General features: G+C 41.3%; 1 protein-coding gene across 1 annotated transcript; it reads left to right on the top strand.

The window, feature by feature from the left end:
* Positions 1-2,595: 2,595 nt before the first annotated feature.
* Positions 2,596-8,053, top strand: LOC306736853 (protein Wnt-2b-like; the record flags this gene model as incomplete). The annotated part of the gene is made up of 4 exons (XM_079218537.1): positions 2,596-2,737; positions 3,565-3,842; positions 5,354-5,618; positions 7,824-8,053. Exons 1-4 carry the CDS (start codon positions 2,611-2,613, stop codon positions 8,051-8,053), a joined length of 900 nt encoding a protein of 299 aa, XP_079074663.1. The 5' UTR covers positions 2,596-2,610.
* Between the last annotated feature and the right edge of the window lie 8,001 nt (positions 8,054-16,054).

Genomic DNA, 16,054 nt, shown 5'->3' with positions numbered 1-16,054 from the left:
TACAGTTTCCTCAAATGTGTTCCTCTGTCAGGTATAAAGATGGAACACTATCCTAATTTTCACACTAAAACTTTCATCTTGATAAAGAGACACGGTTTATTTGTAATTTTAGTCAAACATTGACATACAATAAAAGGTAAAAAAAAACAACATTCATTCATTTTTGGCCACCTCTGCATGGGAATTTGTTCTTGTTTTATTGTTTAGATTTTTTTAAACATCAATGCAAAGTGAAATGTTTGGCACAGTAATGCGTGTCATGTGTTTATCAAGATTAATGGAGTGTATGTGTATGTGTGTGTGTGTGTGTGTGTGTGTGTGTGTGTGTGTGTGTGTGTGTGTGTGTGTGTGTGTGTGTGTGTAGGTGTGTGTGTGTGTGTGTGTGTGTGTGTGTGTGTGTGTGTGTGTGTGGGGAGGGGGAAGGGGGGGGTCTCCTCTATTCATCCATCTTGCCTGAAGCAAGTGGCAGGTGCTGTCACTGGTGCATGAATAAATGCCCCTTGATGATAATTCTCTTGAGGTTTTAAATGCTCGGAGGTGAAAAAAAAAGACGGAGGTAAGCACCCCCTCATCCCACCCACCTGAAATAGTTGGTCTCATGCATCGGCCACACTTACAGAAATTGCATTTGATGTGCTTCCTACTTTATATTTAACCAACCAGAGACGTTCTAATTCTACATTTACAGCCCTGCAACCCATAACAATTAGCCTCTGTTTTACAGATGGATTTAGATTAAAAAATGCCCCCTTTGTACATAAGGATGTGAATTGTAATTTCCCAAGAGAGCCAAAAGCATATTATCCTATTTTCCATTGTGCAATAACCCCTTATGCAAATATATTGTGAAAAAAAAATAAAAAATGTGATTAGATCACAAAGAAATTCTAAAGAAACTGAGAGACACAGAGCAGGAGAGTCTTGGAAGCTTTGTGTCGAGATGATTCATACGTATTTAATCCTGGTTGGTATTGTTAGGGCCTATTTTTAACCATTGCGATAATTTAGATGAGCACCATGTGTCTTGTTGCACAGGACCCCCTTTCCTCTGGCTTTCTCCGTGTGTGTCCTCTTGGAGACAGTCAGGGGTCTTTTGGCACAGCCGGCATGTACAACACACAATAAACACAAGTAGTGCTTCTGCTCTGCTTTACTGCTCAGGCAGATAGTCGCAGTCAGAATGGGACCGGGAGAGCCATAACGGGAGTGGAAAATGCCTGCTAACGTCCGTCGTTTCTGTCTCGGTGGCCAGGCGACACAAATGTGGCTGCGATTAGGGCCTATAATGATATCCGGATGGAGAGTGGAGCGTTCAGGCTTAGAGGGGTGGAGCGGGGTTGATCTGTCTGGCTGGGAGGGAAAGGCCTGAGCGGTCACTTGCACTGTAGATGACTGTCCTCTGTTGATAAGAGAGGCCCCCCCAGTGTCACAATACCACCAGCATGTGATCCGCCCTTTTAAGAGTTGCTACAAAGTACAGGATTATGTCTGAATGGAGCAGGAAGCAAAGGGCCGTCACAGGGAAAGAGATGCTTTCCACTGAACGTGAGGAATTTAATAATCTCTTCTACGTCCTGAATTTTGTACTCTCAAGAAGACAAGGGCTATGGGTGTGAAGAAATGGAGTCCAATCGGTAATCTCGATTTAAAGGACAACTTTGACATTTTGAGGAAATAACTTTATCTGCTTTCTTGCCGAGGGCTTAATGAGAATATGTGTCTCTCTTGTCTGTACGCTAGATATAAAAGCTACAAACAGCAGCCGGCTGACATAGCTTAGCATAAAGACCGGAAACAGCCGGCCTGGCTCAGTCCAAAAATAACAAAATACATCGGCAATCATCTCTGCATTTCTCCAACACGAAATATCTTGTTTGTTTACTAAACAAAAAAAAACTGTAGAAAAAGTGTAAAAAAGTAAAATTGCCACTTTAAGGAAGGGTTGGGCGGTGTGTGGGGCGGCTAATGGTTCTGGCACTTTCTTGGTCAGGACGAGGGACTGGTCCCTCCCAACCACAAAGTTGGAGTTTTCACGAATATTTGACAGATTCAATATCTCCCAGTTAGTCAAAAGAACTACAAAAAGATCAACAAGCCAGTTGCAAAATGGCTGCAAAATGGCCCATCCTGGCAGTAACACTAAAAATCTGAATAAATTGTATTAGGGATCATATTTAAATGTATTTAATACATTCAAATATGACCCTTAATACAATTTATTCAGCTATTTAAAATGAGATGCACCTCGTTTGTTTGCATCTGTATTAACTCGTCACGAACCAAAAGTAGCCAAATTAGGCCTTTTTATTGGCACGAACAAAAAGCTAGCAACGTGGCAAACCGTCTTGCATGAATGCTGAGATGACCCTGATGACATCACTAAGGGTCACTTTTCCTCAGACTTGACATGCAATACAGTGCGCCACTTTGCCCCGTGGCCAAGCTGTCGGCTCACCGGATGAATAAGCGCGACAGAGGGCCCCTCTAACTCATCACGCTCAACGCCGTGTCTGCAGGTACATCGGGGCGCTGGGTGCTCGGGTGATCTGCGACAACATTCCCGGCCTGGTGAACAAGCAGCGGCAGCTGTGCCAGCGGCACCCGGACCTGATGCAGTCCATCGGCGAGGGAGCCAAGGAGTGGATCAAGGAGTGCCAGCACCAGTTCAGACACCACCGCTGGAACTGCAGCACGCTGGACCGGGACCACACTGTGTTTGGCAGGGTGATGCTGCGAAGTGAGTGTCTGCACATGTGTGACAGGGGCTTCTATCTGTGTGGTTCCTTGTGCGTGCGTGACAGTGGTTGTTTATGCCAGAGACTCTCAAGTTAATCATCCTCGTAAATGCCTCTGCGCTTACCAGATAAGCAGAGAATTAATAGGTGTCTTATTAAATCAACTTTGTCCGAGAATACAAACAGAAAGAGAAAGTGTAGTTTTTTTTCCCACCTTCTCTGGAATGAGAGAAGATTGGGAAAGTGGATGTTCTCCGAAAACAAGTAGCAGATTGAGAGATCCACACTGGTGATGTATAAACAGTAATAGGAGATGTAAATATTTGGGTAGATGTCTCTGGCAGCCAGACAAAGCTTTACTCTCTGACATATCGCCTGTGTTCTGCTTCATTGCGTGAGCAGGAATGAGAGCAGGAGGTGGGTGGGAAAGCCAGACCAAATAACCCCCAAAATCTCCTCTTGTCTGAAATGAAAACACAGCCCAGTGACGGAGAAAGCTGCCATCTGTGCAAAATAAAAAAGGTGAAAGCAGAGCGAGGTGGACTGCAATGTTAAAGTTGACATGCTTCAACTCCTGTCTGCATCATCCACCATAAATGGAATGATTTTTGTGCTCCTGCTGTCAGGAAGGTACCGGAGAGAGGCAGCTTTACTGAGCAGGAACACAGTGAGCTTGGCCACTAAAAGAAGCGCTCGAGTCCTACCAAAGACTCGGTTTCCGTTAACGATTCCGACACTGTCAAATGAAAAGTGTCAGTAAAAAAAATATGCAAACAAATTAAAATAGAAAATAATAACTTAACACCTCTCTTTCCTGCGTCACCCCCAGGCAGCCGCGAGGCAGCGTTCGTCTACGCGATCTCTTCGGCAGGAGTGGTCTACGCCATTACCAGGGCCTGCAGTCAGGGGGAGCTAAAGATCTGCAACTGCGATGGCCAAAAGCGAGGGCAAGCGAGCGACGACCGGGGCAATTTCGACTGGGGCGGATGCAGCGACAACATCAACTATGGCACCAAATTTGCCAAGGCGTTCGTAGACGCTCGAGAGAGGATGGTGAAAGACGCTCGAGCCCTGATGAACCTGCACAACAACCGGTGCGGGCGGATGGTGAGCAGCAGGGGTTACGTTGGGATTTGTTATGTGGGAGTGCTTAATGGTTTCGGTTAGAGAATTCATTTTGATTAAAAATGTTCTGTTTTGATGCTTTTTAATGCACTCTGGCTCCTTGAAACATTCAGAGTACACGTACTCAATGATTATATTCCAGGAAGATAATACAATATTCTGCATAATGAGCACTTTTGGTATTCACTTTAAGTAGCCTATATGTGGATGCTAATATTTTTGTACTTCTACTTTACTTCTCTATTGTGAATGCAGGGCCTTCCCTACAGTATTTTTCAATGCAGTATTGCTACGTTTGCTTGAATCTGAGATTATTGAACTTCTTTATTGAAATATTAAAAAGGTTTTCTGTCACTCAAAAACAGTTAGGATAGGATATGATAAATACTTTATTCTTTCCCAAGGCGAAATATGGTGTTGGCAGTAGCAATCAGAGTTACGCAAGACATTTAAGAAAATTAAATAGTAGAAGTGCAAAAATGCAAAGTATATCAAGTGTGTAAATAAATATAGTATATACAGTGAAAGCGGTGCTAGGGTTATAAATTAGATACTGTTCATGTAGTGTACAGACTGTAGTGCGAGCTCTGTTCACTTCCACCATCTGCTGTCTGTCTGCAGTTGTTTTGTAACCCAAAGTAGGCAAATGTTATGCAACGTGAGGTTTGTCAAATACAATAAAATGGCCCCCCATGCCCACAACCATGATGAAGATAATTACAGTCACTATTATAACTCCTATAGATTAACCTCTTACCCTTCCTTCTCATTTGGAAAGAGATTGATTAATGCCCTCTTCCATTTCTCCTCTGGCTACCCTCCGTGAGTCAAGAAGCATCGACTGTTTGATCCCCCCCATAAATGCACATTTATGTTATTGTCTTTTGCTATCGCACACATTATGTTTTCGTTGAGCTTCACAGCATTTACAAATCGGAGCTATGCTCAACACATTTGGGGCTTCAACTTTGGCAAAATGCCACGGCAAAGCTGAGCCCCGGTCAGCCCCGTGCACACTTTAACCCCTGGTGAGCTTCATCCACAGTCTGTGTTGCAGTTGAGCGACTTATTTCTGTACGTATAAGTGTCCTACTGAAGACTATGAGAGACAGTAGTATATTTGACCACAATTAACATCCTTATTTTGAAGAGACATTATAATAGCCCTTTAATACTCTGGTGTGTTTCCGACCCTTGTAAGCAATCTTCAAATATAACTTTAATATACATACACACACACATACATACATCCATACATACATACAAACATACATACATACATACATACATGCAAACATACATACGTACATACATACATACAGGTAGATTTAGTTTCAGGTTCAACACAAACAAGCCAGATTGTTTCAAAAGGTCTCTGGAGGAAGAGAACTCAAAGAAAACTCCGGTCAGAGTGAAGAAGCGCTGAACACCTCCATCATGCCATGGGCAACATCATAGGCTTAACACCCTGTCACCTTTGACCTCTGCTCTAGGCAGTGAAGCGCTTTATGAAGCTGGAGTGCAAGTGTCACGGGGTCAGCGGCTCCTGTTCTCTGAGGACCTGCTGGCTGGCGATGTCCGACTTCCGGCGAACGGGAGACTACCTCCGCAAGAAGTACAACACGGCCATCGAGGTGACCATGAACCAAGACGGGACGGGCTTCATGGTGGCCGACAAAGACTTCAAGGGAAGCACCAAGAATGAGTTGGTGTACGTCGAGACCTCACCAGATTACTGTCTCACGGACCGCTCAGCAGGTGAGGGAATAACTGAGGAATTAGGTTTTTGTCATTGGGGATTTTGAATATAATTTCCTTTAAATAATGAAAATGTGTATGCACATGAATAAAAAGAGGGAGATCAAAACTGTCAGACAATGGTGGTTGGAAATTTACAAAATGATACGCTACTCTGAGCTCAGTGCTCTTACTCATTTTTAAAAAGGGTCAGTTACCCCAAATTACACAACGTCTTCCCAACAATCTCTTTTGGTATTTCGCCATGCTTAAGTTTTGAGAGTTTGTGTTGTCAGAAATCCAATAAATTGGTATTTACATAAAAACATAACATCAACAAACAATGTTGGATTAGGAACCATTGCATTTGTTTTGTAAGAATTGTGACCAATATGTACTAAGATGCTTTAAAGTCGAGAAATAAACTTGTTAGGGCTCTCTGGTGGATAAATAAAAAAAATTTAAAATGTTGTCCATTTTCGATCAACATCCGGATAAGCCAATATCACCATATACACTGGCCCGGCCAATTTATTGCTCAGGCTTTATTTTTTAGTTTCCCCACCAGAATCTATTGTTTGTGGTAGAGAACGTTTGCACCGGGGCCTACATTGGCTAAAATAAAACTGATCATAAAGACTGGATTGAGATGACCCCAGTATGCGGAATAATTCATAATTAAGACATATCTAAATTTCATCAAGGTGAGCAAAACACCGTCAATCTATACTCTGGGATTCAGCGACTCATTTTTGAGTTCAATATTATTCAACAAAGTGTTCCCAATTTTCAATTAAAAAGACAATCGAGTATATTGTTAAGAGACGAGTCGAACAGGTGGCTGTTCCTGCGTCACTTAGAAGAGCTATGAGAATCAGAGACTCGTCCACTGGAGGCTTGCATTCCTTCACAGCTTAACGTTCAATGATTTGACCTTTAACATCCCCTTTAATTCCTGGTGTTTGCTTTACCTTGTTAAGCTCTGTCTCCCTCCTCAATAGAGCGTGAAGGAGTTCACTCGCTCACTGTTAATGGATTAGGTGAGATAGCGCAGGGCATCAGTGAGGGAGCGTGATGGGAGGACCAGATTCTCCCACTCCTAGCTTGACAACTGAGGGTAATGAAGGTGTGTTCGCTCAAAGGAAAGACTGTCTTTCCTTGTTAAAAGGTGATCTTAAAAAGAAGCTTATGACCCTCCTCGCCACTAATCTCCATTGTATAGGAATTCATAGCCTAAGGATACATGCAGGCTTATTTTTCAAATCCTTCCTTTGGTCAGTATTGGGCTCCACTCCCTAGAGCCTGAGGGGAATATCTCCTCTTATCCTCATTTCTTTACTTCAGGGATGCTCTGTTATTAGACATGGCATCTGATCTCAGGCTTAGATTTTACACCCGAGTACGTGGACACTTTTGTGTTTGTCTCCGAGACTATTCTGTCAGCGCGTCTGGAAGCCAACACCCTGCCGAGGAGTGTGGAAAAGTGATATTCCGCTTTGGAAAAAAAAAACGTTTCAGTTTTCAGCATCAAAATTTTCACTGTGGTGTTCAGAGGTGGTCAACTGCCAAGATTAGCAGTTCTGGACATCTACAGTATGTCATCACTGGAGGTTCTCCAAAAAGGAATTAAGTTGAGCTGTGACTAGGACCAACAACCACTGAAGAAGAACGGTGACTATAGCGTTATTGTATGTGCAATAGAAATGATGCATGTCGTTCACACTTCAAAAATACATTCTAATTCCTTTAAAGCTGCACTAATCACTATTTCTGTATCACCACTGGATCAAATATTGATTTGTAATGCAAAAACCACCCAAACCCCTCCAGTCTCCCTCAGCTCCACAGAGCGGTATAGCATCTTTCAGCTTATTATTTTGTCTTTCTGGATCGCAGGGGAGGCCAATTGCAGCTTGTACCCACAAAAAATGTAAACAACAAGATAAAATGTTTGCTATTGCATTATGTTACTACAGCTCTTCCAGAATTCCATTTGGTTCAAATGGTTTTAGGGTAAGGCTGCACTCATGGTTATACTTATATGGTTTATACCTTTATTAATATAAAAACATGAAACTTATGAAAATAACACACATTTTTTTTCCGACTAGAAATGTATTTTCATGTATTCCGTGCTGGTAAAAGGCTGCGAACCAAACGAGATGTTTCACTAAGCGAGGAAGAAAACTATGATTTAACGCAAATATGAAATATGTTTCTTTCCAGGCTCCTTGGGCACAGCAGGCAGAGTGTGCAACAAGTCCTCCAGAGGCACAGACGGCTGCGAGGTCATGTGCTGTGGGCGGGGCTACGACACCACGCGTGTCAAACGGGTCACCAAGTGCGAGTGCAAGTTCAAGTGGTGCTGCGCCGTGGAGTGCAGCCACTGCGAGGACTTGGTGGACGTTCACACCTGTAAGCCGCACAAGCGTCCCGATTGGCTGGACATAACCTAACGAGGAGACCCGACCAATCAAAAGTCCCGACGGACGGACTCAATAATGACTGCATTTTATTATGGGATATATATTTGGGATCTCTTTATTATCGTACCTCTCTGGTCTTTCGATCCTTCGACACTTCGTGAAGCATAGACTTCACAGACGTTGATGCTAAACTGGAAATTAGCCCCAGTTACGGATTGTGTGCTACTTTGACAAGTGTTTTGAAAAATTTGTTGAGCTTTTTTAAGACAAACGTTGAATCTTTGATACAAAACGGCTGAATATATTGTATAGTTCTGTTGTAAACGCACCCTTGTTTGAAGCAGAGATATGAGGTGATGTCTGCTTGTTTGATAGTATGTTAAGACGGTGTGAGCGCACGACATCCTGCTCATTCTGATGATCACATTTACAGCAATATTTAGCCTGAAGAGAGAAAGAAAGAAAGATGGAGAGATCTTTGGAGATATTGTACAAACACTGACACTCGATCATTTAAAATGATATCATTGGATGGTACTGCAACAAGCTCATTTAAAATACAAAAAAAGACAAATGCTGCTAATGAGTGCAACTAACATGCCAGCAAAAAAGTCGGAGGGAGCTTCCTGCTCGAATAAGATCAGATACTCACACTGTGAACCGGAAGGAACCACAAACAGAAGGAGCAAGAAAGGACGTTGGGTTAAGAGGCCGCATACTTGTGGCATTTGAAGCTGAATTTGAGCTGGTTCCCAGGAGAGAAAACGACAGACGAAAGAGGAACAATGAAGCGGCATCTGGACTTTGGAGTGCCGTCTGAAAGAGTTCCACTTTTCATGCAGTATCCCACATATTTTGTCTATGAACTCATTCTGGCTGTGCTTCCTTATGGATAACTTTATAATTTCTACCTCTGGCTCTTTGTTTTAATCGTTTGCTTTGCCGCTATTCCGACTGCTTCAGGCAACTGTCTTTAAAACGTCTTCAGAGAGAAAAAGAACACACACACCCCCCTCATACATTTCAATTAGGCTACTGTGTCAAAACATGTAACATTATCTGCTAAACACGTTGTGAAGGCCAAATACATGCAGCTGCACATTATATGTAGATCACTGAACACCTTCAGCTGATGATAGTCATGCAGGACGATATCTTTGAGGGGATGGAATCTAAAGATGTCAAATCCAGTGCAATAATATCCCAAACTGCTGTGCAGTGATTTGCTGTCTGATGAATTCTAAAACTCACAGATGTATTATATAAAACGGACCATCCTGGATCTTATACCATCAGTATAGGGTTGTAACGGTATACGTGTATCAGGGTATACCACGATATTACATTTACCATTGTAATACCGTGTACATTTGCTCATTTGTGAGCTGTTTGTGAGTTAATGTTGGACACATACAGTATTACATATTGTACACAGTAATTGTTAACAATAGGACATTATTTTAAAAGCGTACAGCTGATGTTTTCTTTTCATTTAACATCCTATAGGGCTTTCAACATTAAGCTCCAGTCACATAAGACATTATAGTTACATACTATCTTCTAAATCAGGTTTTTTATTGTGTTTATTGAAATTAAATGACCTTTCCTTTAAGGGCAAATACTACTATTAACAATAACAATGTAATACCGTGTATCGGCGTACCTTGATACCGTGATATTTTAAAAATCGCATACCGTTGCAACCTAATCAGTCCTTAAACAACAGGAACAACCACTGCAGCTGTTTTAGATCTGAACACCCGGTTATTCATCGTGCCTGCAGCTTTTGTTGTTTGCCATAATTTACCTACTTCTAGTCTCTCGGCCATGATCGTTTCTTGTCTTTTCATCTACCACTCATGCCTCTATTTTGATGGCAGAACTCCAGAATGCTATGGACATGTTTTGAAATCCTACAGTATTTTACTCAGATGCGGCTTTTTGATCTTGTTTATGTAAAAAAAAAAAAAAGAAGAGCATTCACTACATCTTGCATTGGTGCTGTTCTAAGTTAGCTTGGATCACGGATGTGCCTCCAACAGTTTACGCTGCTGATAACGTATAATGGTACTTCCCTCAAACTAAAAGGCTTGAGAATGTACATTAAAAACAAACATTTATATGCTGCTAAATTGGCGCAGATCTTAACAAAAAATGAACAGCAAGGTATGTACTGTAACGCTGAAGAACCTAATTATATGGGAAAATATTAAAAAACACAAGTTTCTGTTTAAAAGAGTTTATATTTGTATGAAAAACCCATTTTAAAAAACAGTTATCATTATACCCTCTGTCTCTGTATGCTTCTTAGTGCTGAGTTGCATCTGAAGGTTGTGCAGCTTCGTTGCTAAAAGGCTAGCACAGCATGTTTTCCCCGTCATCGCATTGTGACAGAATACTTTTACAATGCAATCTTTTGCAACTGTGCTTTCAGTCCTTTGTGCGCACATTCACTGGCTCCGACTGGTTTGTGAAGTATTTCATGAAACTGGGCCAAGACGTTGCAGGAGGAGCAGTGAAGTAGCTGTGGAGCCTGAATTTGAAATTTATCAACATCTGGTAATGCAGCCACACATCGTGCTCGGCCATTGGAGACACAACCCTCAGAGGGGCGTTATAGGTCTAAATGACTTTGACAACAAGCTGTTGATGCTTAGGGTCAACTAATTTTTTGACGTCCACGTAATGAAGGGGGAGGGGGAGCCGAAGCAAAGTGCTTTGAGCGAAGCCAAATGACACGCCGTGTTAAACGTTCACAAGTCAAAAGTTAATTGCGAGCAAAAGGAGCCTGTTTTGAATGTAAATGAAGAGCACGTCGGCTGTGTTTTTCTTAAAGATTAGGAAAGGTGAGTGCGGTTCACATATATACGGTGCAGCGGGGGAGGCCGACCGGGGTCTGTGGCTGCTCTGGCTCTCAAAAGTTCAGATTTCCATTCCCCAGTTCAACCGAACGTGATAAAGCAAAACACTGACAACTTAAATCCATTATGAAATGTTACATTTTATTCCTGCATCCACATTGGAAACCACCGCACTGATCTGCATACCATAGAGAGGTCGAGGCTGAATGTCATGCTCATGTACCTGAGGTCACTTGGCTATTCACAACTCCAGCATCGCATTCAAAGATCGCAATTATTTTTTAGGTATACTGTAACTTTACATTTTAGCCAACGCAAACACATATTTGTACTTAAGCAGCAGATGTCAAGCTTTTCCTCGTTCAGCTTTGGGTGCAACAGTGTCCTAGTTTGTATAACTGTCTGAGGAGGTATTTATACCTTTGAAATGCAAGTCCCAAAATACCTTACTGGCTCTATATTAAACCGTGTTGATCCCCCCTTGTCACTCCTATTAGAGGTCTTCTCTTCTCTTACAGCTCAGATGGTCTCCTGTGTTTTAGCCCTGATTTAGATAAATGTCAGGGAGAGGATGAATATATTGCAACCAACAGTGTTGGTGTTTTAACATTCAGTTCATCTCCAAAGTTTAAATAAAGCATTCTCTTGAAGGAAATCAAGGGACTTCCTTTGAGAAGTAGGTTTCCGTGGAGCAATTAGCTAAGCTGTGCACGCACAGAGTGGATTAATACTACTTTGCTGATGTTTAAATCTGTCATAGTATCCCCGGAGCTTTGTCCCTCACAATGTGCGATCCAGTTGAACTCTGTAAAAATAACAGGAGAGGCATCGCAGGCATTCTCTGTCATCATAGCGATATCAAACGGGCATCTCAATTTGACAACATTTCAGAGCTAAAATTGGCCCGGGGGAAAGACTAACAGTGTGGTCCACACGGATGTTTCACATTCAGGGAAGCCAGGGGAGAGGAATGTTGTAATCCATGCTTACAAACTGTAATGAGTCAAGAACGATTCAGTGTTGTGTCAGTCTCACACTAAACATGTTTAATATTTCCCTTGTACTTGTCCGACTGGTTCAAAACACTGGACTCCATGATGCATATCTATGATGTACAGCAATATGGGAAATATGTTGATATGTGTATACATTGTGAAATTGTTGCTCGCTAGACTATTTAGGGAAAGTGTTGAAAATCTGTCCCAGAAGTTTCACTGTTTTTCTTGGAACGGAGGAGGCCCCTCATGACCCTATCAGCAGTAATTAAAGGGCTTCACGTGGACATGTAATTGGACTTGGCTATAGCTGCTTCACTTTAGTGTGTTTACTGTCCTTGCCAAGTGACATCATACTCATTTGTTACGGGGAGAATCCAGCTATAAATCTCTCATACAGTATGTTTCTATAGCATTGACAAAGGAAACGATTCCCACAAACTAAAAGGCAACACGAAGTGAATCATATTTCCGCAGCAGTCCTCCAGATCCTTACATATATGTCCCCAGGGACATACAATAAAATAATATATTGGGGGGGGTTCAGCGTCTTTTTCAAGCAGGGCACACGGCTGTTGACACACATGTTAAATGTTCCGAAATGCATTATCCATAAATTCATTCAGCCGACGCACATGCAGTGGATTTATCTTGCGAATTACAGATTATGTGCAGAAGTGATATAGACGCTGCTGCACACGCCAAGTCAAGATCAGCACAGAAGAGACTGGGGAGTGGCGATGAATACGTCCCCTGAGAGCCGCAATAGATCCAGAGCCAGACACCAGCCATGATGGGAAATCTATTTAATATAAGCCGCAAAAACACCAGCTGCATTGTGGCCACTTCCCTGCTCGGCACCACAGAACATACAAACAACAAACCTGATGTTAAAATGCGATGGAAGGCAACGTCCTCTTATGAAATCTCATAAGCGACAGAAAACAGTACGAGGATGATACGGCTGTTTAGTGGAGCAGAGGGATTTAAACCACAGTGATGGTATGAAACACATTAAAGCAAGTTTACCACAAAGCTTACCTTCCTAAAGCCAAATAAAACAAAGGGGCGAAATATGACATGAAACCTCTCAGCTCATTAATACTCAAACACAATCAAGCATCAGCAGGGTCATAGGTCACTTCATATTGCCAAGCACAGTTCAACAGCAAGAGCCAAGACATCGGCCGAAAATAAGCACGTGAGCAAAGGCAGCCTTACCATTGGTGGGGTGAAGGGAGTGTATCTGTGTTGGCGAGGAAACTGCTTCCGGTTTGAAATGGCGTTTGAGTCCCACAGATGATGAATCACTGAGACGAGTTCTGGCAGGAGCAGCAGAGAGGTTTTGGGGAGTTCTGCTCGTTCATTACTGCACGAAACAGGACTTGACAGTGAGCTTCGTAATGAAACGCGACATTAACTTTAGCACGTGGATTCAGACGTGTCTGCAGCTAGTAGATTAAACCAACGCGCAGGCCTCTGACTGACCGTTTAAATAGACCGCCCCACCACACAAGGGTGCGTTTGATTTGTTTTCAATTAGGTGGGCTATGTCTCCTAATTGTATGATAGTAATAAAACTATGTTTTCATATTTCAGGACTGCAGTGAGGTAAATCAAATCAGACAATTAAAATAAAATGGTATCAAGTACACAACAATAATATATATATATATATATATTTTTAATATAAAACAGAACACATGACCTATATGAACTAGTTTGAGTTCACTCCATTTCTTCTTATTACTGTTTTTTAAGACACTTTTCTCAACATCTCAGACACTGTTGGAGATGTAAAGTTGCTTCTTTTTAAGTTGTAGTGCGTCAGATATGATGCACAGTTTGGGAGAAAGAGAAGAGGTCAGCAGTCTCAGTGACTCATTGCAGTCTGATGTTGCCTGTTGGCTGATTATCAACTCACTGGGTGGTCATCAGAAAATATAAAAAGACAAAACCCAACTGGATATGAAATACCTCATAGTCAGAACTCATACGCCTAGTATGAAACCACATTTCCTTTTGGTTTGACTTGAGGCCGATCTTTTAGGAGATTTCAGTCCAACTCAAACTTCATGTCATCTTAAGGGACACACTGGGCAAAGGTCCTGGGCCACAAGAGTTAATTAATTCATGGTGCTGGTGAACTTAGTGAGCTTGCGGCGCACACAAGCTCCCATTTAGTGGGTCAACTGCCAGGACTGCATCTTTCCACTGGAGACGCGTCTGTATGGGACATAATTTAGCACCTGCGTGGCTTTTCCACACAAATATATGCTCCAAATCATCATTTCAGTATTTTATGTTTCTTATTAACCCTTCTGACTCTGGCCATACATGTTGTAAATGTCTCACACATCTCTTATCTTATCATACAGGACATGAGAAGATCATTATGAAACGTATTCATTACATATTTATTTTCAACATGTTTACCCTTTGTTTTACGTTTTCTTTCTTTTTTTGCCGTTACCCATGACTTTGATGCACTCCGGAGGTCAGCGAACAACTCGTGTTTCGACATGCAGCATGAGACTCTGGCACTGAGAGCAGACACTTGAGCACCCGTCAACAATCCTCCACAGCGATTTTCATTACTGCTGCTCGCCACTTGAGCACGAGTGTATGGAGTATGATTATGGCACCGGTGGTTCGCTGAGAAGTTGCCACATAAAAGCATCTGCTGACGGTGGTGAAGTGGCGTAATCATAATGATGGCTCTTGGCTTTATATAGTCCAGGAGCAGCAAGGTGACGGAGCGAGGAGTTTGTCCTTGAACAAGATACCAACTCCCTCTCAATACACAAGTGATATAAAAACATCAATTGAAATTGCATCCACCATAAAATTCTTTTTTTTTTTTAAATATGTCTTCCAATTTGTTAAAAAACAGTTTTTCGTCTGAAAGTGAAGTAATGAGCATCTACGAATTCATTTAGAAAATACCAATTCTGCATTTTTAAACGGTAAACCAAAAGGAATTCAAAAACCAAACCAAAACAGAAGGAAATTGCACTGAAAGGGAAATTTATTTGCGAGTTTTGCTTTCAAACTCATCAAAGGGAAGTTACAATTTTTCAAACATTCTCCTGTCTTCAGCATGTACTCTTTACATTTCGGTTGTACACTATAAAATTTCACATCTCAAGTGTCACAAATTTAAAACAGACAGATTACAAACCAGAGTGAGGCGCAAAACAGAATCTTTGTACTTTAGAGCGGGTAAGGGTTATTAAAATCATAACCCAACTTTGCAACATACTGTAGCATGTGGCATTAAATCATCACCAGCTTGCCCTTTTATAATTTTACACAAGTATGTTTGCCATTGTTACTTGACTGCTGTTACTAATAATGCTAATCACTGCACAATCAACAATTCTGTTACACATTACATTTGAAGGCATCTATTTATCAAATTGAATCCATCAAAATTTAACAGAATTGCCACTCAACTTGACATCAATATTGTAGGTGCAGTAAATGCCAAATTACACAATAGTTAAACCATTATCAAATTGGTTTCACTATTGTGATGTACTAAAAGGCACTTTATTATCACACGTTTCACAACACGTAGAGTGAAGATTTGTAAGTATGATGTCACTTAAAGTACATACTAGGGCTCTATATTGTTGTAATAATAATGTTGTAACGATAATGTAATAACTATCAAGTAACGTGACAAAATAAAGTAAACATGTCTGCCTTAAGTCGTTTAAAATGTAATAGCTGTTAGACCTGTTAATGTAATAAACAATTTGTTTCTTATCCTTATCATTCACGACCAAGTGGTGCAACAATTCATATTTTCTTTTTTTCCCAATACGCTTCAATCATTACATTTTTACAAAAGATAATAGAATTACATTTTACATTTACAGGCTTTTTTTTATTTTTTACGATTTTGAACCAGGCACATTTGTTTCTGACAGGTTATTACATTATACTTCACAACAAGAAGATGCTGGCTTCTTAAGTTTGATAAAACAGAGATGAGTAAATCTTTCAATAAAGTCAGAACTAAACCACATACAGAAGAGCAGATCATCATTTTGCCATCGTCAAATGTTTCTCTGTATTTAGAATGACTGTATTACAGCAAACCTTACATTGCCTCAGTCAATTCTCAGTACGACGACGTGTGCGTCTTTCATTTTTGTTTTTGGCGTTTG

The sequence above is a fragment of the Taurulus bubalis genome (genome assembly GCF_910589615.1).
Source record: "Taurulus bubalis genome assembly, chromosome: 5".
Taxonomy (NCBI): Eukaryota; Metazoa; Chordata; class Actinopteri; order Perciformes; family Cottidae; genus Taurulus; species Taurulus bubalis.
This window is presented reverse-complemented; position numbering and strand designations above follow the sequence as displayed.